Source organism: Peromyscus maniculatus, chromosome 10 (assembly GCF_049852395.1).
Source record: "Peromyscus maniculatus bairdii isolate BWxNUB_F1_BW_parent chromosome 10, HU_Pman_BW_mat_3.1, whole genome shotgun sequence".
Classification (NCBI taxonomy): domain Eukaryota; kingdom Metazoa; phylum Chordata; class Mammalia; order Rodentia; family Cricetidae; genus Peromyscus; species Peromyscus maniculatus.
The window spans coordinates 42247653-42272635 of record NC_134861.1 but is presented as its reverse complement, the minus strand read 5'-3'; the positions used below and the strand labels follow the sequence as shown (position 1 = coordinate 42272635).

The 24983-nt window shown below is 44.6% G+C and overlaps 1 protein-coding gene across 2 annotated transcripts in view; it reads left to right on the top strand.

Annotated features, from left to right (window-relative positions):
* The window catches only part of Fam184b (family with sequence similarity 184 member B), a 100732-nt gene that overhangs the window by 57182 nt on the left and 18567 nt on the right, over nt 1-24983 (top strand). For both annotated transcript variants that reach the window (XR_006076468.2, XM_016000189.3), the window contains exons 6-8: nt 2296-2406; nt 17221-17324; nt 18895-19024. Coding sequence is in view for 1 of the 2 variants with exons in the window: in XM_016000189.3 (XP_015855675.1) it covers nt 2296-2406; nt 17221-17324; nt 18895-19024 (345 nt within the window). In the remaining variant the exon portion in view is untranslated. The remainder of the gene's footprint in view (nt 1-2295; nt 2407-17220; nt 17325-18894; nt 19025-24983) is intronic.

Genomic DNA, 24983 nt, shown 5'->3' with positions numbered 1-24983 from the left:
GAGCGATCACACCATGCCAACTACAGGGGGAACAGGGCAGCAGCAAACAGACGGAAGCACAGCAGGAGCAAGGGGCATTCTGGAGACCACCCCATCCCCGCCCCCCACTCCCCACCCCTGCCCCGGGCTTTGCTTCTCCAGGGTTTAGCTTTGCTATTCGATGAATTGACCTCTGTAAGGTCTGTTGCTGACTGAAGCTCCTCTGCCATGGCCACCAACAGTCGTTCTGCTGGGTACATGGATAAGTGACAGGGCTCTCTGGCTGACACCCAGAGTTGCCCCAGGAACACAAACCTCTGATGAGATGACGACAGATTCCAGGGCTTTTTGTGCCTCCCCTGTAAAGAGACAGCTCGAGCTGGTACGGCTTCCCCACCCTGCTTTTGATGGGCCCAGGTATTCCCTCATCCTCTCTGTAGCAGAAGCGGGGAAACTTTCCAGTCAAGCGCCTGTCTGAATTAAGTGCCACAGTTCCCATGAGAAATCAGCAGAGACCACAGCCAATCCATGTGTTCCTGATTCACACCTTGACGTCTCACTTACTGCAGGAATGACCTTGTGCAAGTCTTTGCACATCTCTAAACTTTATTTCCTCTTTTTATATGATAAGCTTTAGCAGTAGGACCTAAATATTGAAGAATTCATCTGTGAGCATTGCGCACAAATAGTCATCACTTGGTAAACTTAAAACCACATTTATTATGCCCATCCACTCTCATTTAGACCAGAAAGGTCCATAACCAGCATAGAATGCCTGCTCTCCACTTTCTTTTTCAGATGATACAGCCTCAGATAGTATAGTTTGGGAGTTTCTTATAGTTGTCTTGCTTGGGCTTTTTTGTTTTAATATTTTTTTTGTTTTGTTTTTGTTTTTCGAGACAGGGTTTCTCTGTGTAGCTTTGCGCCTTTCCTGGAACTCACTTGGTAGCCCAGGCTGGCCTCGAACTCACAGAGATCCGCCTGTCTCTGCTTCCCAAGTGCTGGGATTAAAGGCGTGCGCCATCACCGCCCAGCTAATATTCATTTTTAAGTATGTGTCTGTGTGTGAGAGAGAGTGCAGAGGCCAGAAGAGGGTGTCAGATGCCCTGGGACTGGAGTTACAGATGGTTGTGAGCCACCATGTAGGTGCAGGAAATCAAACCCTGGTCCTCTTCAAGAACAGCTAGTGTTCATAACCACTGAGCCATTTCTTTTCAATGAGTTCTCTTGCCAACATTCCAAGCAAGTCCACACAGCTACCCTGCTCTCCAGCCACGCTGTCACCACAGGTCCACCTGCCTCCCCATCTCACTCAAAAGCCACCTTCTCCATAGCATTTCTTTGGCCAAAGTATCCAAAATTTTATCCTCCCTCTAACCACTCTTAGCCCTTTCTTTTCTTTATTTCTCTATCAAGCATAGTATTGATTACATTGTACTTATTAACTTTTTTGTTTGTTTTTCACTTAAATTTAAGCATGTAAGGGTTTTTTTTTTTAACTCTAACTCTGAGAATAGTACCCAGCATGTAGGACAGCTTGGTAAATATTTGTTGGATGAATGAATGATGCTATCTAGCTAAATGTCAGGGGAGAGCCATAGACTGACCTCCTCTAACTATTCAGAGACTTGCTCCATAAATTAAGCTGTATTGGAAAAGCTAGGCATCCCTAGGGATGACTATGTGTTTATCATTTATTGAATTGTTGCATTGGAAAAGCTAGACAGCCCTAGGGATGACTCTGTGCTTATCGTTTACTGAATTGTTGCTGTGCTCAGCAAGAACACAGTGAGCACACACAGGAGGAAATGTGCTCAGGATGACACAGCTAAGATGAGGCAATGCTTCTCACGTGGTCTCCAGAACGGACTGTAACTGCTTCACACTGATGCCGGAAGGCTGTGGGAGGGACTGTGGACGAGTCATCATTCTAGCTACTGTATGGGTCCTGTGGAGGTATGCCATGAAGATGCCATGAAAATGCAGTTGGGTGCTCTTTGCTTGTTTGTTTCTTCTGTTTTGATTTCTTTTACTTATGGAACACTTGGAACATTCCTTTTCTTATTTGATGCTAGAAAATTTAGAGTTAAGGATCCACCTGCCACTTTCTAACCTATCTGTATATGCGCCAGGTTGTGTGGTATGAATTTAAATATTTGTTTTCTCTTGATCAGCTGTGTACTTAGAATCCATGTGCTCTTACAGTATTTTATTCTACTAGCTTCTTTGATCCCCTTCAGAAATAAGGCAAGGTGTGGATGTATAAGTGGCCTGCTTTCCTACCTTGTGTGGCTAATCTTTCTAATCCTCATCTAGGAAGTAGAAGCTCAATTGGAAGAAGTAAAGACAAAATCAGAAAGGGAAATAAAGCAACTGGAAGATGAGAAAGCTGCCCTCAGTGAGAAGCTTCAGAATTCTCTACTTGAGGTAAATCCTAAAAACATGATTGTGAATGGAGGCTGTGACCCCTGGGAGTTTCTGGCCAAAGGAGATCAGAAGTTCACCACCTTCCTATGTCCTCTGAACAACATGAAGGGCATCCAGCCAGGCAGGAAGGCTGTGGGGCGGGGAGGTGGGGGCGGGGGAGGCACAAAGTTAGCTGCAAAGAACAGAGAGGCTGATTTATAGAGACTTACACAAAAAGGCCTTTAATACCTCACATAAAAGAAGGAAGCTGGAGGCCGCTGCTGTTGATTCTGTAGCGAAGTGATAGCAGGGGTGGAAACTCTCCTGTCCCTCTGCGCCAAGATGCTTTGTCGCCGCCGTTGGGGTCCAAGGCGCCCTTGCCTTCCCAGGCCCCTTCTGTGAGAACAAGTGTATGAAAATTGTATGACTGCATTGATAGATAAATGTAATCCACACAGAGGATATTTCTTTGGATTTGAAAAGGAAGTAAAGCGCAGGTTCTTAAAAGGATTGAGAATTAGTGGAAGAGGCTGGCAAAATGGCAATCTCAGAGCCATTTTGGAGCCTGGTTGGGCCAAAAAGTATAAAGAGGTCTCTTTTTCCTTGCTTTGCATCAAACCTTGCAGAAGCCCATATCTCCTAGTGCCCTCAGGGACCTATGGCACTGGCTCCTAACCCTACCGATGCACCACAGCCTCGAAGGAGCAAACCTATGGCTTTAGGAGGCAAGGGCTAAACTACTGAGCTACACACCTAACAACACTGAGGTACTTTCAAGAACACATCAACTATGTGCCAAGTAGTGTCAATTGCTTAGAAATTCATAACCGTGGAGGTAGAGTTCAGGAATGCATGAGGGTGATGGAGTAAAGTTTGGCCAGTGGTCATTTCTGTGTTTGTGGTGTATGACTTCTTCTGACCTGTGAGCACACAATTGTCATTCATAATTTTCTCCAGTTCTTTTTCTATCTCTGAAATGGTCATTAAAGAAGAAAACAAAACAAAACAAAATAATTACTGACCATGCCCTGACTGAGACCTCTGATTTCAGGATCTCAGGTTGGCTTTGAAAGACTCTCTGTGGAGACAGTGTCTGTGCTGATGCATTCTGAGGAGCTGCACAGCAAGGAGGCCCCTTTGTGCCCCCTTCCTCCCCTCCCCTCCCCCTTCAGTGCCTCCCATCTTCTTACCTGTGACTACTCTGCTCTGCAGAGCTTAAAGTGTATGAGACCAACTTGCACCGTAAAAACTCGCTTGCCTAATGGAACAGTCTCCTAAATCAAGATACTGAGTTGTTTTTGCATGCATTAACTTTCCACCCCCAACCAGCTTGTAACATGGATGCTATTGTTATCTCTAGTTTGGATATTGAGAAAACAGAGGCAGAAACCGGAGCTCTCCTTCCCCCAAGTGCATAATTCATAAGTAGCGAACATGGGATTCACACTCTCGGAGTGTTGCCCCCACTCTTCACCAGTGTGTCCATGCTGCCTGCGGTGTCACCTCCCGTGACCGAGGCTCAGTCAGGACCTGTCGGAAGCCGTGACCATGGACAGAGCTGCACTCTGTTCTTTGGCCTCAGTGTCTTCTGCCACATTCACGATGCTGCTAACTAACCGCTTGTCGGACCAGGAAATGGAAAGATCCCCTTGGCCACATCCAGGTCTTCTGGCAGGTGGACTCACACATGTGCTGTCTCTCCAGGGGGAGCAGTAGCACCGAAAGGGAGTTTGGGATTTTATGGAGTGGTTTTTTTGTTCGATGGGAGAATGGCAGGAAGGCACTAAGGGGAAAGGAAGTGCTATAAGCAATGCTGCTGCTGCTACTACTAACTGTTGTGAGCAAAATCTTTTTGAGGGGACTTCTGGTCATTAGGATATCAGGATGTTGTGATCAAGCTGCCCTTCTGAGATAAGGGTCATGTGGTTTCTGAAAAATGCAGAACATTCAGTTTCCATTTCCCTGAAGAGGCACGTTCCTACATGGGTTATCCACCACGGTGTCTCAGGAGACTCCATCTTGGGCCAGCCTAAAATCTCCCCGATCTCACATTCTCAACCCCAGTCCCTTCCTAACCTCACTATCACAGCCACCCAGGTCAAGTCATGTGGGTCCTGTGGCTCAAGCCTGTCTGTCACCTCCCTGCCTTCTACACATTGTCTTGGGCAAGACTCTCAGAATTGTTCACCTCAGTAGGCTACTTAGAGGTGTTACATAAACAGTTCCAGACTAGGCATGGTGACCCATGTCTGTAATACCAGCTACTCAGAGGCTAAGGCATGAGGATTGCTTAAGCCCTGGAATTTAAGAACAACCTGGGCAATATAGTAACGCCTTGGCTCTTAAAATAAAACATGACAAGATAACAACAATAAAAACAAAGATACACTCTAAAGAGCTTCACATAAAGCAGCAGCTTTGCTATGATATTACCTGCACTCTGCAAGAGCATTGTTGGAGGCATTCTCCATAGACTTGCTAATTCCATTATTTACTTTCTAACATCAGAACCTACAATAAGGCCCATTCCTCCGTCCCTAAAATCTGTAATCCCTATTTTTTTCTAATTTTGGCTCAACTTATCTTGGACCCCTACTCCCCGGGCTCTACCCACCCTGTCCACTCTCTCCTGCATACACCCACCAGCTGAAACCTTACTACAATCTCACATCCATCCTATTATCACTGGAAATTTGGTCTTCCTTCATGGTCGCCAAATGGTAGAGGGGAGGTTGGGGTCCCCTATTGGGGTTCTTGGTCTCATTAATAAAAGACACTTAAACTCAAATGAAGGCTCGAGGACAATCTTATCAGAGTTTAAAAGAGGAAAGCTCTGGGACAGACAGGCTGCAAAGCACAGAAGATGCCCAGAGGAGGAGGATGGCAGAGAGGAGGGAAACAGCCATGCCAGTTAGACTGGTACAGAGGTCAGATGCATGGTGGGTAAGCAGCCACACAGCAGGGAAGGGAGCTTTAAAGGAAGAGTAAAGAAGCATAAAGTATCAGAAAAAGCATACGTACAGTTCTGCCTAGCATCTAGAAGGAAGAAGCCAGAGAGAGGAGCAGTTGCACCTGTCTGATTCAGGCCTCAGAATGGTGGGAAGACAAGCCAAACATCGTGCTTGCTTGTAGAGATGGTGCCATGGGAGAAGGTGAGCAGGAATTCTGGGAAAGGGAAGTACAGTCTCTCATTGAAGGAAAAAATACTCCATTTATCTCTTTAGAGTGGCTTAATATGAGCCTGCCTTCCGAGGGGTGGTAATTGACCCAACACAACTGGAATGTTGGGCCTTCACCTAGGCCAGATAGTCTAATCTCTTGACCAGAAGGAGTTTTCCTTAATAGGTTTTTATTATTCCTTTAATATTGCCTACCCTCTCCCATTATACCTGCTAATCTTGTTTCTTAGAATGCCCTTCCCTACCTTCACTCCTGGAAGACTCCTATTCATCCTTTCATACTCTTGAAGTTGCTAGCTCCCCAGGCCAGAATGCATTGCCTTAACTTCTACACCATCCTACCTGCATCACTGGGAGCAGCATGAGGACCAAAAGATTGAATATGACAAAAATACTGTCTTAGTTCCTTTTCTATTGCTGTGATAAGACAGCATGACCAAGGGAACTTATAGAAGAAAGTGTTTATCTGGGGCTTATAGTTTCAGAGAGTTAGAGTCCATGATGGTTATGGTGGGAATCATGGCAGCAGGAAGGCAGGCATGGCACAAGAGCAACAGCTGAGAGCTAACATCTTGATCCACAAGCACAAGACACAGAAAGCCAACTGGGAAAGGTGTGGGCTTTTGAAACCTCAAAGCCCACCCCACAGTGGCACACCTCCTCCAACAAGGCCACACCTCCTAATCCTTCCCAAACAGTTCTACCTACTGGTGACCAAGTATTCAAATCTATGAGCCTATGGAGACCATTCTCATTCAAACCACCACAAACACTTTCCTGTGTTACTGGCACCAATACACTGTTGATGGTGGTATGTTGTTTTGTACATGTCTCCACCGGAGGTTGCTATGGTTATAAATCTATATCCCCCTCAAAACGACAGCTGAAGGACAGCAACCATTTTTAATATCTTACAGTCTTTCCCTTACTGTGTTCCTTCCCTCCCTTCTGTGTCCACTGTAGAGTATGGCAAGTATGAGAGCTACACAGGTTTGCCAGCAGCGCCTGAGCTTCCCTTGTGGCTGCTGGCCTCATTTTCCTCCAAGTCTGCAGGGAAAAGCAATCTGTTTAATTGACAAGTTACAATTAGTTGGCTCATGATTATCACCACAATTAAAACTTTATAATTTAATGGTGCCTTCTAGATACTCTTCTCTCAATTCAGCTGTGCAGCTCATCAATGCTGTTTATTTTACCCACTAAATGTTTTTTGAAAAGAAATTAAGGAACCTAATACTGTGTGCCTTAGGCATGTGATAACTTTTGTCTGTTCTTTTCTTCGTTAGAAAAAGAGAATGAAATAAGAGAGAGTGACCGTCCAAGCCTCTCCCATTAATTTTGGAATGGAATGGCTTCCTTCTTCCCATTTCCTCCTCCCTCTTGTGCGCAGCTGCTTAGATTTAGTTTGCCTGCCCTGGGATTCCTCTTTCAAACTCCAATAAAATTGCCCACAAGCTTTCCTCTAAGTCTGTTCTTAAATTCTATCACTAATGAGATTAAGAATCTCGCCAGGCGGTGGTGGCGCACGCCTTTAATCCCAGCACTCGGGAGGCAGAGCCAGGCGGATCTCTGTGAGTTCGAGGCCAGCCTGGTCTCCAAAGCGAGTTCCAGGAAAGGCGCAAAGCTACACAGAGAAACCCTGTCTCGAAAAACCAAAAAAAAAAAAAAAAAAAAAAAAAAGAATCTCGAGAAGGGCCCCCCAGTTTCCCAGGTAACATGTGGCACTCCAGGTGGGGCTCCCCACAATTTCCAGACACCATCTTAGCAAGGCCTCCCCTAAGATCTGGTGTCAGGACTAGTGCCTGGAGAACTGGGGGAGAAAGGGTGGTATGCAGAAATGGGGAGACAGGAGCCTGGGAATGGTTAAGTTTCAGGCTCTGCTGTATCATATTCTCCCACTGGAATCTGAAGTTAATAGGAACCTGAATACCGATAAAATAAGTAAAATTTAAGGTGTGTCTTTTTATGTCTCCTACTGCCAAAATAGGAATAAAGAATTGTTCTAAATAATAATAATAGTAATAACAATAACAATAATAATAATAATAATAATAATAATAATAATAATAATTAAGAGTTGTTCTAGTCAGGACCCTCATTCACCAACTCCAAGGGAATTATTTCTACTTCTGAATTACATGGGGATGTTAAGAGTGCCCATGTTGCACCTGTTCTGTGGGTGAAAGTTGTGTCTGAGGAAGGTGTGTTGGAATCTGAAACCCCAATCCCTGAGAAGGTGACCTCATTTGGGAATAAACACTGGGTAGAAGTAATCAGTTGAGGTCACATTGGATTAGAGTGGGTCCTAGATCCAATGACTGTGGTCCTTAGGAGGCTATGTAAAGACAAACACTTAGGGAAGGAAGCCATGTGGCCACTGGCGGACATTAACGTGTGGGGCAAACCAAGGAAAAGCAAAGCTTGCCACAGCCACCAGAAGCTAAGATAGGCTGGGGGCAGGTTCGCCCTTAGAGCTTGAAAGGGGAACCAGTGCAGCCAGCACTTTGCGGTCAGACGCCGGGTCTCCAGAGCTAGAGGAGAATAATGGCTATTGTTTAAGCCACAAACCAATGGAAAGGCATCACTGCAGTCCTAGGGAAACAACACGGCTTACTGCAAATGCAACACACAGGACCCAGTTTCTACCCTTGGGTGTCCCTGCAAGGACAGCTTCCTAAGCAAGACTGCTGTGACAGGAAATAGAAACAAGGATGTGGAGGGAGCACTGGAGGCTGTGGTTAGTGCTGGACACATTCAAGGCTCCCTCCCTCCCCCTTTCTCCCTCTGCTATAGGCAGCCTTCTCAGGAGGAGATTAATCTGACGAGCTTTTTCCCTTTTCAAGCCACAAGGATAATTCCTCAGAACTTTATTTCCTTCATGGTTTTTGCAAATGGATTTTGTGCTGATTTTTTTTCCCCTTAAGCATTTGGCTTTGCTGAGGGGGACACATAAGGAAGTTTGTGGCTGTCAGCATGTGTCACTGCAGACAGAGAGAGGCTGTAAAGGAAAATCTGCAATTAGCGCACAAGAACTAAAGATTACCTGACTCTCTACCACACCACGGAGCTAGCAACTTAAATTCCGGGACCCTGCTTCAGTTCCCAGTGGAGATGCTTTATGTTTTTTGGATAAATTCCTCTAGCCTTAAAACCTGAAACAGAAGACAAGAGATTCTGGGTGACGAAACAAAGCCTCCTGAATGTGGTCATTAACCTGGGACTCAGTTCTCCCGGGTCAGTTAGGCACATTGTAAACAGGCTGCTGCAAATGCCATCGCGAATTAGTAGCTTGCTTGGTTCTAGAAAAAGATGAGCCAGTCAACGGCATTCTACATTTTCTTCTGAAGTTATCTATATACATCTCTATACTGCATCTGTAGAGTGACTTTCCTTGGCCAGGTGATTGACCTGCCCAAGTGCATTAATTCTTAAAGGAGTTAATCTGCCTAGGGGCAGATTCCATTCTGTTGACTGATAGATAACAGCTTTCCCCTAATGAACCTCTAATGCTACTGCAGCAGGTTGAGTCTTATTTAAGCACATGTTTACCGGGGAAAGCCAAGAATCAAGAGAATGTGGGTTGAATAACATTTGGGTGGGAACTGGTCAATTATAAAGCCCTGTTTCCATCTTTGACTTCATCAGAGTCTTACAGTAAATTCATTTTAGAGAGGAAGAAAATGAAGGTGTATATAGTTAGGAGATAAATGAATGAAAAAAAAAAAAAGAAATAAAAAGGAAAGGGACTTGACTGCTCCTAGGTGTGGTAAATGAGAAGGTTTATTGTACATATGTGGTAGAGCACAGCCAGAGACAGGGACATCTGGGAGAGTCTAGGGTAGACATGACCAGACTGAGCTGTGCCACATGAGGAGAGGGGGAAGGGGACAGAGGGGAACCAGGGCAGTAGCAGCCAGGAGGCCCAGGGTAGGCAACAGGGCCAGGTAACCAAAATGATTGGATTATATAGGGAAGGGCAACCCAGACCCTGGGCTGAAGAAGTTTAGGATAGAGGGCAGGTTATACCAACCAGGAGGGCCTTATAACAGGTAGAGAGATGCAGGGAGATCCTGGTGGCTGGTGTCTGCTTTCACATGTTAAATAGGCACCAGGTTTGAAACCTAACAAATCCCATATCCCTAGCAGCTGAGCCAGGATGGAACCACTGGATCTGACCCTGTCTTGTCCTTAGCATGTGATATATTCACAAACCTTCCAGGGAAAAGAGACCTCAACTCGTTTGGGATTAAGGAAAGTGACCAGGACTCCCTCTGTTGCCTCTGACACCAGACTGGCAGAGAACCTGTCAACAATGCCTTTGCCTACATGTCAGCTAGAAGAGAAGCCTGAAGAATCAGAGACTACTTCCTCCCTGTAATCGGTACTTCCTGCTCTCAGGCTGTCCCAGTCCACCCCGAGGCTTCTGCTGGAGAAACCTGGAGGTGTTCTTATTCTTCCTTGGTTCTTAGCAACTAGCCTTAAGTGTAGGAGTCCCTGGAAGAATTGTTGGTATACTTATGTATACTATCATACCATCTGCAAATAAGACTTTGACTTTTTCCTTTCCAATTTGTATCCCCTTGATCTCCTTCAGTTATCTTATTGCTCTAGCTAAGACTTCAAGTACTATATTGAATAGTTGTAGAGAGAGTAGACAGCCTTGTCTTGTCTCTGATTTTAATGGAATTGCTTTGAGTTTCTCTTCATTTAATTTGATGTTGTCCAAAGGCTTGCTATAGGTTGCCTTTATTATGTTTAGGTATGTCTCTTGTGTCCCTAATCCCTCCAGGAATTCTGTCATGAAGGGATTTTGGATTTTGTCAAAGACAAAATCAACTTTTTTAACCTTTTCTGCATCTAATGAACTGATTATGTCATCTTTTTCTTTCAGTCTGTTTATATGATGGATTATATTTACTGATTTTCATATATTGAACTATCCCTGCACCTCTTGAGCATGGTGGATAATCTTTATCTTGGATTCAGTTTGCAAATATTTTATTGAATTTTTTTTTTAAATCTATGTTCATAAGGGAAATTGGTCTGTAAAATTCTCTTTCTTTGTTGCCCTGGGTGTTCTGCCGCAGAGCTAGGGAATGAGATTTAGGAACTAGGTCTGGGGGAACAGAGAGGGAGGAGAAGGTCCTAGTTTTCTGGCAGGCGTAGCCTGTGGTTTAGCAGGGATGCCTGCTGGAGTTGGGGACTGGGATACAGCAATGAGTAGGGGAGGAAGTTAGGAAGGGATGCTCTGTGGGATCCACAGGAGATGTGGTCATGGGGGGAGGGGGAGGGAAGTTAGGAGGGGATGCTCTGTGGGATCCACAGGAGATGGGGGGAGGGGGAGGGAAGTCAGGAGGGGATGCTCTGTGGGATCCATTGGAGATGTGGTCATGGGGGGAGGGAGTTTTATTGCAGTGCTAAGAGTGAGGCTGGGGGATTGGTCTTTGTCTACTTTTTTTTAACCTAATTTTTCTCCTCCCCCCTCCTCGGAGCTGAGGACTGAACCCAGGGCCTTGCACTTGCTAGGCAAGTGCTCTACCACTGAACTAAATCCCCAACCTCTTTTTTTAACTTTATATGCCTGAAAGTTAATAACGCTTCAGTACACTCCCATTGCAGCTTCAAGTTTTAAAGCAACTTTTAAGTTCTCCTTTAGGAAAGAAACTACAATATATTTAATCCTTTTCTTACGATGGATCTAGGTTGTAAACACACTCCAGTGGCACTATAGATGGATATAATACATGGTATATGCAATAGATAAACAAGCTCATTGACACCCAGCTGCTTGAGTTCTTAATGGCTGGGTAATCCTGGGCAGACATTTGCCATGTGTTTGCTTTAACTTTCTCATCTGTAAAATGAGATTGATGCCATCCAACTCAGAGGGGTTTGTGACAGCCAAATGAATTATTATATGTCTAGTATTAGAAACAGCACTTAACATGTGTGAATAATTCTTCATGACATAGAACTGAGTCATTCTTAGGGTAATGTTTAGCTTTGATAGATACCACCATGAACTTGCCTGCCCAATGATGTTAGTCCAGTGCTCACCACCACTACCAACCCGTATAAGTGGCCATATTAACACACCTTGTCAGTGTGATGATTTCTAAGGCCTTCTGAACATTGCGATCAGCATTTTAGAACTGAGTCCAAATATTTGCATGACAGCCCGGTGAGAAGCTTTGCCAAGGTCTGGATTTCGGGTGCCTAACATCACATCAGCATGCTGTCACACAGCCAAGCCTACCATAACATGAATGATACAGGAGACAGGACTTGCAAAAGAGCCTCGGAGGGGCTGCCCTGATGCTGGCACGTGGACAACAAAGCAGAGTGTTAAATGCCAGCCTCCCCGGTGATGTGCTTGCTAGATCGGTGTCTATAAAATTTAAGAGTCAGGGTTTTAAACTTAGGCTCTTGGTTGTCCTGCCAAAGTATTTTAGTGAGTCAAGAGTGATAAAAATAACAATGCTAATTGAGAGCAGAATTTCCACTCCCCCAGCTTGCAGAGAAGGTTGCCAGAGCTGGGTGTGGCTTCAGGGTGTGTCCCCACCGAAGTCAGCTAGGGTCTAACTAAATCTTTGTCCTTGCTCAGACCTGGGTGTGGCTTTGGGATTTGTCCTCACCAAAGTTAGCAAAGATCCAACTAAAGCTTTCCCCTTGTGCCTCATGTCCAGTATTGTGATTTTCTTAGGCTGATGGTGTCATTCACTGGTTTTCACAAAGCCAGTCTAGCCTTAGTCATTTTAAAAAGAAACTTCATTCTGGAAGATTCTTGGTACATAGATACCAAATTAGGGACAAAAAGGGGGAGAGATTTTTATAGCAACCCTTGCCTCATTCTCTACAGAAGGAAAAGAGAGCAGCTGTGCTAATTACTAGGGAAGTCATTCCATCCCCAAGAGTGTGTGGGTATTTTCACTGTACAAGACTTGGGGCTGGAGGCCTAGCTGAAAAGGCCCGGGTTTCTCCTTGGAGGGATTAATTCAAATGGGAGAAAACAGATATTTTCTCAAAGAATACCATGGTGTGATGAGTGCTACAACAATATCAGAAATGCTGGTGTACGGCCCTTAGGAGAGGGGGAACTCTCTGGGAGGGTTTGGAAAAGAGCAACATCTGCTGACATGTGCTGACATGGCATGATCTCACCAGAAAGAGTTATTCCAGGAAAAGCACAAGATGAGATTCCCAAGAGCTGTGGGAAGGGAGAAGGGGGCACCATGGGCCTAAGAAGTATCTTTTGCTCACTGGAAACCCTGTGTGACTAGTTGGACACATACCTGAAAGATGATAGGAATCCAAGCCATGAAGCTATCCAAGAGGAAAATAACTGTGATGTCTCGAGTGTCCTCAGGCTGTGAGGGGCTGGCACTGTTCATCTGGTGCTAGCGGAGGGCTGTAGTCGCTGCTCATTGGGAACAAGGTGGGATCATTTCACCTGTTGGAGAGATTCCTGGCATCATTGGAGAATCTCTGGATGCTGAGAAGATCCAGAGCAGGGCAGCAGCTCCCATCTGGGACTGAGATGAGGGTTCTGCCAGCTCTGCCCCAGGCCTGCTCAGGACCTCAGCCAAGTGTGAATGCCTCCTCGAGATCAGTTCCCACATGTAACACAAAGAGAGCCCCGACTTGGTGTCTACAGGCCCTACAACAACCTCCAGGCACATGCTAGCACTCTCTTCATTTTATGCATAGAAAATTGAGGCCCTATGTTACTTTTTTTCATGGAATGGCAGCAATAACCACTACCCTCCATACCCCAGAGACTTGCGGTTATAGACAGCAGAAACCATATGATAGCATTTCTTGAAACCATTAAACATTCTATAAATATAAGGTGACTTTATAGTATCTATTACAGTTCCCAGCAATCAGTTCAGCAAAACACCATTACCTTAGGTGCTCTATTTTAAGATGGACAAAGTGCCACCTTTGAAAGATTGTCAGCTGAACTTTAAAATGACCTTGAATGCTCCTATTCAGGAGATTTCCTGGGAGTGAGTTTCTCTTTAAAATAGAGGGGGGAAAACCCCTCTAGATGAGGTTAAATAACTAAAAGTTTTTAAAATAACCACCCTTGCTTGGGAAGAAACTCTTTAGTGGATGTTTTGGCAGAGAGGCAGAGTTGTTTATATTGATGTGTGCACTATTTATACTCTGGCTCCTGTAGCAGTGGAGAGAGCATTGGGCTGAACCTGAGAACCCAATGGAGTGCCTAAGAGAGATCCAGGGGCAAGTAACATATGATACCCTCAGTCCCAGAGGCCAGAGTAGCCATTCCTGCTGGGAGGCTTGCTAGGATGACAAGCTGGTAACAACTATAGAATAGTGAGTGTCTGTTCTGGTTGGAGTTCAAAGAAGTAGACAGCTGAAACAGTCGTACTCTGGCTGGAGTTCAGAGATGTGCACTATTCTAATCGTGTTTCTAGGCTTGGGAGTGCTCATTCAGCTTCCGCCTTATTGTTCTGCACAATACAATTCGTTTGTATGATGAGTTCAAGTGTTATCCTCACACCTTTTTAAAAAATGTTTTATGTTTGTGTATATGAGTGTTTGTATGTCTGTGTACAACATGTGTGCCTGGTGCCTGCAGACTCCAGAAGAGTGTGTCAGATTCCCTGGAGCTGGAGCAGCACATGGTTGTGAGCCACCATGTGGGTGCTCAGACTCAAACCTGGGTTCTCTGAGAGAGCAACCTGTGCTCTTAACAGCTGAACCATCTCCCCAGGCCACTCCTAGCACCTTTGAGTGATGTGTTTGACCTGAAACACCAAGTGCATAAGGTCAGGTGAGAGAGGAGGATTTCTCACGGTCTGTGGGAATCGTCAAGCTGTGTGTCACTTCCCCATGCTGGACCACGTTTGTGGGAATAACAATTGTACCTTCTTAGTTACTCTTCCAGCACTAATGTACCTACAAATGACTGGTGTCCAACACCTTTCAGGTAGACTTGTACCTGGCACCACAGTGGAATGAATGAAACAGAGTGTCATTCTTTAGTCCCAGTAATTAAAAGGTTAGATAGGAAACTCCTACAATAAACCTTTGTTTCACAAGAACCCTGGAGTCTTTTTTTTAATCACTAGTGTTGGAGGTATGTTCTATTCTTTCTTTGGGAAAAATTCTGTGTTGGTCTTTTTGTGTTACGACAGTGAAATGCCTTGGGCATCTTTATGGCCTTGTAAAGAGCTTTATCTAGCCCCCCTTTTGGAGCCCTGGTAAGAGTCTATGACAGAGGGCCCAGGTATGTGCAGAAACAAGAGCTTGCCTGTGAAGCAGGTAATCCAGAGAGAAACACAGCTTGGGGCCTGTGTAACAACTTGCTCTTTCCAGAACTCACTTTGTGAGACCAATATTCCCTTCTGAGAGTCGGATCTCAGTGACCTAGACCTTCTTACTAGACTGCACCATTTAAAGGTCCCATGAGTTTCTATGCCCTTAACTGTGGACAGCCTCCCAATGCAGCAACTCTTAAGGGCAAACCACACCCAAACAGCAGCAGATACCTCTGTCTCTTACGTACAGGAAGATGGACACCAATGATAGAAAGAACTACTGAGTTTACTTCCATGTTCAGTGAGAAAACTAAGCAACCTTCATCTCTCAGGTTGATCTGTTTGTTGTCGTAAGAATACTTGTTGTGTACCATACATCACTGTTGACTATAGGTACTGTCTTGTACAGCAAGCAGATCTCTAGGTGACAGTCAGCCTGCTTGAATGAAACTCTCTACTTCTATCTCACCACCACAGCCCCTGGGAATCATTGTTCCACTGCTAACTTTATTAACTTGGCCATTTTTTGTTTCCATAATAAGTGGAGTGGCACACTGTTTTTCTGTGGCATCAGTATCCATGTGACATTTAATGCAATGGCACTAGATGAGACTCTAAGGCAAGAAAAACATAGGAAAGTTCAAGGACTCAGGGCTGGGGCAGAAAAGGAGTCTGGGGAAGGGCAGCAGGTGCAAGGTGAGGCGGAGAAAGCCCTGGAAAGAGTTACAGTCCACCGGCCTGGGCTAACAAATGGCACAGGTGGGTTCCGACAGGCAATATGCCGACTCTTGCATGAAGGAAAGAGGGGTTGATGTCTTAGTTGGGGTTTCTATTGCTGCAACAAACACCATGACCAAAAAGCAGGTTGTGGAGGAAAGGGTTTATTCAACAAACTTCCACATTGTTGTTCATCACTGAAGGAAGTCAGGACAGGAACTCAAAACAAGGCAGGATCCTGGAGTCAGGAACTGATGCAGAAGCCACAAAGGGAGCTGCTTAATGTCTTGCTTTCCCTGGCTTGCTCAGCCTCTGTTTTCTTATAGAACTCAGGACCACCAGCCCAGGGACAGCACCACCCACAATGGGCTGAACCCTCCACCATGGATCACTAATTGAGAAAATGCTTTACACCTGCATCTGGTAGAGGCATTTTCTCAACAGGCTTTTTCCTCTCTGATGACTCTAGCTTATGTCAAGTTGATACACAAAATCAACCAGTACAGTTGGCTATCTCAAAGTGTACTGAGAGATCCAGTTAGCTAAGCCCTGAGAACTGACAGTGTGTTTTCCATGTGAAAGTGTTCATTACCCTTGCATGGTGGACTTTAATAGACATTACAGTACATGAAAATGCAGAAGGCAGTTTTGTTCCGGGTCAAGTTGAGCATAGGAGCCCAAGGACCCACCTTCCAGCTCACACTGCCTCTTCCTAGCCAAGGCTCCTCATACCTAGGATCTCAAGAACAGTTTGAAAAACACAGGTGCAAGCCAACACATTTGTCTACATTAAAAAATAAGAAGAAATAGGTTCAAAAAAGGGAGGGCCCTGACTCAAGGCCATGCAAATAGCTGGTGAAAAAAAAAAAATCAGGGTGCAACTTACCACCATTTGATGAAACTTGAGATTAAATCTGTTCCTGCCTATCTTATTCCTGCTCTTCAAGGGCAGTAGTTTTCATGATAAACAGAACAAAGTCTTTGCCCTCTTACATTTCTGTGGAAAGGAGAGAAGGATAACATAAACAAATTCAATTAATTGAACACTCTGAGGCCTCACTCACTCTTAGGAACCGTTTCCACACTCTTCCCATCTCCCTTTCGTCAGGGCTTCCAGTCATTTGTCAAGTTCCATGTTTCCTAATCCTGCATATACTGCAGTCTAGGGTATAAGTAGAGCAATAATGATGACTACAGTTACCTTTACTGACCACTGACTGACTTCCACAACTGCCCTCTGACTTTCCCATGCCTCTCTGGGTTGGGCCCAACAAGGACCATCTGTGTGGCACACTTGGGATTGTCTCATAAGGAGGTAAAAAGTTCAGACCCAGCATGGGAAGGCTCCATTGCGTACCCCATTGCAGAATTCACTGACGGTGGGAACTGGCCAAGACAGTTACTCTTTCTTGGGTTTGTTTTACAACTGTGAATTATCTTGCAGATCAGGACACAAGAGTCAGAGCCCACACTAACTGTCCACCTGGCTGTGTTCTAGGTGCTTCACCATCCCAACCTTACCATCCTACATCTTCCAGTGGGATGCCCAGCGGGTCTCTGAAGGCCCTTTCTCGCCTGCTTCCTGGTTTCCACGAGCCAGGTGAAATCCAGGAACTTCCATTAGTCTCATCTTGTCATTGTTTTTGCCTTAGGATCCATTCTCAAAGCCGAAGGGACCTTCCCAGACACTGACCAGAGAAGAGGGCCAGGAGCCCCTGACAGCTGAAGAAGGAACCAGCAGCGATGAAGAAGAAAGGTACAGGCAGCTTGGCAGCCTTCTGAGTGTGCCGAGCATGAAGACTCACATTGGAAGGATTTGCTTGCTCATTCCTTCCGTCTTCAAGTGTTTATGGCTGGTTTAACCTGATGCTTAGAGAGAGAACAGACAGATCTTGCATGTTCTTCTGCACGGCTGTGACTTTCTATAAACTACCTTGTTTAACTTTCATACCAACATAGAGGACACTTTATAAAGAATCTGAAACTCAAAGAGATTAATAACTCTGCCCCAAGATTCAAGCCTAGACTGCCTACAGCCTTTTCTTCTATTGTCGGGGTAGAAAGGTGAACTCTGTTACCAGAAGAAGCCCCCATGCATCCCACTTATATTAGCTACCTCTGCTTTATTAGCCATCCTCAAGCTATGAGATGTTTACCTCATGGTGAGCTACCTTTGTGCTTGGCTTGGCCATGCTTTGCTGGGTTCACATACCTTCCTCCCCCTAGCTGAGGATGATGTGTTAAGGCTCTGCCATACTAGAGTTCAAGTTTCTGATTCATGACTTTTCATGCTGGGACCCAGGCTGAAGAAATAGTCTTTAACTAGGGCACATTGTTGTCATGGTAATGTAACATTATGGTGGCTTTAATTAGTATATTTTCATATATATACAGGTATATATTTTAAAGATTTAAAATTGGTTTTTATTTTATATGTATGAATATTTGCCTGCATGCATGTGTGAATATCTGTAGAGGCCAGCATAGGATGTCAGACCTCCTAGAACTAGAGTTACAGATGTTTGTGAGCCACCATGTGGGTGTTGGAAACTGAATCCAGGTCCTCTGCAAGAACAGCAGGTGCCCCTAACCACTGAGCAACCTCTCCAGCCCTATACATACATATCTTGTGACTGTGTGTCTGGACCTTCTTTTCTCTGCAAAGCAAAGCCCCCATCCTCATGCCCTTTTCCCCAGGAGCTTTTACCCCCTAACCTCTGGTCCCCTGGCCTAATGTTCTTGCCATAAGAAATTAAAAGTGTGACATCCCTTCACACTGTTAAACAAGACAAACACAGCATTCCGATCTAAGCATTTTAATTTCCAGAGTTCAAGAGTTCAGAGTGAGAAAGTCTCTCCCTGAAAGACATTTGTCAGCATCTTCTCTAAGATGCCAAACTATTTAAGCTTTTGACCAGCTTTTCAACAGGGAGAAGCCTAGTTCCCATCTCCCAGTTTATACCTGGGCTAGCCAGTAAAAATTATGAGCATGCTTTGAAAGTACGGAAGGCTGGGCAAAGTGTGATACTTTTTCTTTTTTTCCATATATAGGAAAAATTACGAAACTTGGTTAGAGACCTGTTTTTTTGGTGCTTCTTGGGTCCCTCAGAACTCTAAGGTCACAGCCTCTTATTTGTTAGGTACTCACTAAGATCATATCGTTTCTATAGAACCTTGTGTGCTAAAACTTACAACTTAAGTCAGGTTGCTTTTTGTAAGACAAAGGTTTCTTATCCCAGTAACTCCTCCAGGAGCTCCCTCCTCCCAGGTAGGAGTAGTTGAAATATCTACAACCTTTCATCATTCTATTGTTCATATCTTCAAAGGATCGGAGAACCCCTCAAGGAAGGAAGTAACCTACAGCCTCCATTGGGCTCTGGGCTAAAGGAGAAGGCAATGGAGACTGGACATCGACCAGAGGACTGGCAGAACCAAAAGGCCAAACTACAAACCCAGGTAGAAAGATAGCTCTGGATAGGCTCTGCCTCAGCCATCCCAGAGTGCCACTGTGCCTTTCCTACAGACAGCCTTGGAAAGTACACAGGGCTAGTTCCCATCTAGCTGATATAGGTCCAGGGCAAAGTAGACATCTTGGGTTTGCTTATTCATTAAAAACTTCCAGTGCTCAAACATACACATAAATAAAAATAAATAAATCTTTTTAATAGAGGGCTGGAGAGATGGCTCAGCAGTTAAGAGTGTTGGCTATTATTCCAGAGGACACTGGTTTGATTCCCAGCACCCACATGGCTAACAACAGACTATAACTCCAGTTCTAGGGGATCCAATGCCTTCTTCTGGACTCCTCAGACACTGCACATGCATGGTGCACATACATACATACATGCAGGGGAATCAACCATACACATAAAATAAAAATAAATTTTAAAATGATAAATGATATAAAAATCTCAAAAAAATTTAATATTTGTTTTATGTGTGTGGGCATTTTGCTTGCATGAATTTCTTCTGTGTGCTATGTGTGTGTGGTTCCTACAGAAGTCAGAAGAGAGTATTGGATCCCCCAGGACTGGAGTTATAGTTAGCTGTGAACCATCATGTGGGTGCTGGGAATCAAACCTGGGTGTTTGGAGGGGCAGCCAGTGCTCGTGACTGCCGAGCTATCTCTCCAGCTTCCCTCCTCCAAATTCTAAATAGAACAACTGTGTGATCCAGAAACCTCATTACTGAGTGAGATCCCAAAAGACAGAAAAACAGTACATCAAAGAGATGTGTGCATTCCTCGCTGCAGAATTATTCACAATCACCATGATCTGGAATTGTAGTGGTTAGGAAAAAACAAAACAAAACAAAATGCAGTGCTTATGAGCACCTACTTTGAGCCATGAGGATCCATCAATGAACAAATCATAAAAGTCCTCATATTTTATACATAGAGGGTATATTCATATGCACCAAAGGTTAAGCAGACAATAAGTAGTTTGTGTCCTGGGTTTTTGTTTCTGTAGGTTCGGCCAACTTCAGAATATATTTGGTGGAAAGTACATCTGTACTGAATGTGTGCAAACCTTTATGTTGCCATAATCATCTAAACAAAGCAGCTCGATGACTGTTAATATAGCATTTGGTATTATAAGTAATGTAGTAAGGCTTTAATATAAGAAGGTGTGTGTGTGTGTGTGTGTGTGTGTGTGTGTGTGTGTGTGTGTGTGTGTGTGTGTGTGATATACAGATACTACCTTGTTGTATATGGCCATGGAGCCAGTCCTCTGCAGCCACAGAGAGACAACTGTATTTTCTGTCTACAGAAGAGGTGCTAAATACTAAACACAGTACACTAGAAGAGTTTCAAGAAGAAAAGCCTCAGTAAGGAGTGAGATCTAAGGTATGGGAGGCTGCCCTGTGGACCTCTGCAAGGTTTCTTTGGTCCCTCGATTTCTCTGGGAAGGTTCGTGTCTCAGCCCACAACCACTTCTTTCCAAGCACTCAGGGTTCCACCTGAGGAGTCTTCTGGAGCACTTACTGCCAAAGTATCCGAAGGTTTACACCCTCCCTGGCCCTTAACAGTTCCAAAGATGGATGTTCGGCAAGGATGAGGTGGCCCTGGGAAGGGTGCCTTTAAGGACAATAGTCCTAAGGCAGGGAGGACCTGGCCCCGAGGCTGGATGTCTGTCTCAGCAGTCCCAGCTGCAGCAGGCTCTGCAGCAATGTGCCAGTGACTACAGGGAGGACCTGCAGGCACTCAGGCAGCTGTCAGACCATGAGAGGAAGAAGCCGCAGCACCGTCTCCAGGAGAGCCTTCAACACAGCCTGGACACCAAGGCCCACCTTGAGCTTGTCCACCAGTGAGTCCTGTGTATACTTGAGAAAGCCAAGGCCTGGAGCTCAAAGCATGGTGACCCTGTGAAGTGGGCAGTTCGCTGGGCATCTGCCCTACCAGTCCCTGCAAGGCTCTGTTGTTCTGCATAATTCTAGTACCTTTTCTACATTAATGAAAAGCTCACAGAGATTCAGCAGCTTGCCAGCCAGAGTCTGGTCCATTGAGTACCTGGTTTGCTTTTTCTTACTTTTGTATACTCTTAGCAACATAAGAACAACTTACATCAGGCATCATGGTGGCACATGTTTATAATCTAGTACCCCAGTAGATGAAGGAGGGGATTACATGAAACTAAGGTCATCTGGACTACACAAGGCCTTGTCTCAAAGAAAAAGAGCACCTTGCTTTCATGTTTTTAGTGGTGCTGTGTGTGATGCATGCCAGGAACTCAGGCTCATTGAGGCAGCCTTAAGAGAAAGGGGAAGAGCAAGCTGAGAAGGACCACTCAGCTGGAAAAAACCTTCCAGAGGGTATAGGAAGTTGCAGTGTGGTGGCCAGGTCAAGACATTTAATCCAGCAGGCACTTCAAGCAACTTCAGCACCTTGTACCTGCTACCTTCTGGCCAGCCTCAAGCATCACATTCCTTCCTGTTATCTTAGGAAGCCTCCTAAAGAGGTGTCTCATAGAAAGGAAGCAGACCTGGAAGAGAGAGTGAAAGTGGCCATGGCCCCATTAGGAACAAACGGGGAGAGTTTAGGAACCACTGTACCACTGGACGGCCTACAAGAAGGCAAGACTGCTGAGGTCCTGAAAGATGTGAGTCCAGGGGAAAGAGCACTGATGTGGACGTTGTGTTGGGAGTGTTTTTCACTCTTTCACTTTTAGAAGTTGTGACAAGGCTCAGTTAAAGAGCACTAATCAAATCTGCTTTCAACACAACAGTTAGTAATTCAAACGAAAGCCAGAAAGTTGAACAAGGGAGTGCTTCCATCACGACAGCTTAAGTTCAGCAGAGAAGGATGTCGGAGTACATGCCCATCTGTTTTTGAAAACCAGATGCCTGTGAGATCTGAAAGGGAGAAGTTATGAGATATAAAACGTGAAATACAAAATCCTCTACTGTAAGCGTAAGATACACCATAACCTCAAAAATAACCAAGATCCAGCAGAACGGAGACACCTGTTTCTGTGATAGCAAACACCAGAAGAAACCACGCACGGCGGGCAGTGCAAGAACAGGTGTGGAAAGAGACGAGGAGCCTGCTTGTTTTCCTGTTGCTTAGTACTGTGCGGTTCTTTATAGTATGGAGCGCAATGCCTTCATAAAAATACAAAAAAAAAAAAAAAGCTTTAAAAAGAGAATGGCGCCGGGCGGTGGTGGCGCACGCCTTTAATCCCAGCACTCGGGAGGCAGAGCCAGGCGGATCGCTGTGAGTTCGAGGCCAGCCTGGGCTACCAAGTGAGCTCCAGGAAAGGCGCAAAGCTACACAGAGAAACCCTGTCTCGAAAAAAACCAAAAAAAAAAAGAATGGCACCATGCATACAGACTGTGTGCTAGGCACTCCAGAAAAAAAGAAAAAACAAAACAATGTTATTCTTCTATATCTTCTTTCAAATTTGCCTGCAATCTATAAGAACAACCCGGCTCACAGGATCCTGGGTCTGTCAGCTGCTACAACTCTAGCCTGTGTGTTTGCCTGGTAGGAAGGACCCTGTGAGATGATCATCAGCCTGCCTATTGGTATTGTCATTGTTCAGGACTTGTGTAGGCAGCTATTTCTAGGAGACACAGTCTCGTGGCAGACTTCTTGATCCTCTGGCTCTTGGAATCTTCCTGCTTCCTCTTCTGTGATGTCTCCTGAGCCTTGGGTATAGGAGATGTGTTGAAGATGTAGCCTTTGGGCTGCCCTCTCCACCAACCATTGTTTCTATATTGTGTCCAGTTGTGGTTTTCTGTAATGGTCTCCTGTAGTTGTTTTGTTTGTCTGTTTGCTTGTTTGTTTTGTTTATTTTTACTTTTGGGGGGCCCACCACCAGCTCCCAAATAAATACACGGAGACTTATTCTTACTTATTAATGCCCAGTCTTAGTTTGACTTATTCTAGTCAGCTTTTCTAGTTTAACTCGTTTCTCTTCTCCATTTTGCCTCTGGGCTTTTTTTTTTTGGGGGGGGGGGCGTGTCTCTGAACCTAAGTCCCTGTTCAGGGCACTATCTGTGGGAGGCCAGCTCCCACCTTTTAAAAGGTTCCTATGAGGAGGAGAGAGGAATAAGAAACTTTTAGATAGAAAGATAGCAGAGAGGAGATGGACAGACACACAGGATAGCTTCGGGAGGACCTGGATCAAAATCCACAGGCCCCTTCTGTCTCTTCAAAAGGTTTTTCCATAACAATGCCTAGGGGTGGGGCAAAAGATCAAAGCATATCTTGCAAGATCAAAGCACACTGCACAGCCAAGTGCAGACCCTTCCAAACACCTGATAACTATGCCGTGGTCTAATCATTCCCTTATGCAGCCCTGCTGGGCAAAGCAAGCTCAGATTTCACTAGGAAACCTCTGTGAGCTTCCACGGGCTTTTTACCTTTCTTTATTCTATATGTCTTTCTTCCCGTCTTAACTCTGTGGCTGGCTGTGTGGCTGTGTGATTGTGTGGCTGTGTGGCTGGCCCCTGGCTCCTGGCCTTCTCCTCTCCTTCTCCTTTTCTCGCTCCTCCCTCACTCTTCTTTCAAGCCTAGATTTCTCCTATTTATTCTCTCTGCCTGGCAGCCCTGCCTGTTTTTCTCTCCAGCCCAGCTATGGGCCATTCAGTTCTTCATTAGACCAATCAAGAGTTTTAGGCAGGCAAAGTAACACAGCTTCACAGAGTTAAACAAATGCAACATAAAAGAATGCAGCACATCTTTGCATCAATAAACAAATGTTCCACAGCATTAACAAATGTAACACAGCTTAAACTAATGTTCCACAACAGTCTCCATCTGCTGTTAAAAGAAGCTTCTGTGGTGAGGGGTAAGGGCTGCACTTACCTGTGGGTCTAAAGATATGGTTTAGAATGTAGTTAGGAATTATGCTGGTACAATAAAGTGGCAGTAGTGGGTTCTATTCTAAGATCCATGATTTCAGAAGCCCTGGGTATAAGCTCCAGTCATGATTTTCTCTCCTGTTAAGTGAACCTTAAGTTCAATTAAACAGCTGTTGGTCATTGTGGTGTTTAAAAGAAAATGGCCCCCATAGACCCATAAGGAGTGGCACTATTAGGAGGTATGGCTTTACTGGAGGGAGTGGTCACTGGGGGTGGGCTTTCAGGTTTTAGATACTCAAGTCATGCCCAGTGTGGCAGTCACTTTCTACTGCCTGCAGGTCCATATGTAGAATTCTCAGCTATCTGTCCAGCACCATGTCTGGCTGCATGCTGTCATGCTTCCCACCATGGTGATAATGGACTAAACCTCTGAAATGTAAGCCAGCCCCAATTAAATGTTTTCATTTGTAAGAGTCACCATGGTCGTGGTGTCTCTTCACAGCAATAAAATTCTAACTAAGACAGTTACCATCAAGATATTAAGTGCCACTATTGCACATTTAGGAATATATTGACATGCTGGTCAGTGCTATAATCTTTATGTAGCCAATTTATAATATCATTAAATTATAGGAGACACTGGTCAGAATGCACAATAGTAGGGCAAATTTAATACCTTTGGTTAAAGAGAATAGTAAGGAACCCATGAAAAGTTTAACATCATTATCAATTCTAGCTTGGAGGTAGACATAATAAAGCTCTCTCCTATGCATTCTATTTTAGAAGGCACTTGACATATAAATAAACCAGTGATAATTATTATTAGGACACAGAAGGACTACACCAAAGTCACGAATGGTAAATTAGATACATAGTAATTTAGATGCTGTTTTTGAAGCAAAATTTAGGATGATAATAGGTTATAGTACTGACAACATAAAATTTTTAGAGTTCTTACAAATTTAGGGAATGGTGTTAATGACAAATAGACTTATTTTCTGAAATAAAGTGATATATATATATATATATATATATATATATATATATATATCGATAGATATAACAAAATATTTCTTTTTTCAGGACCAATAAAGGTAGACCAGGATTTCAA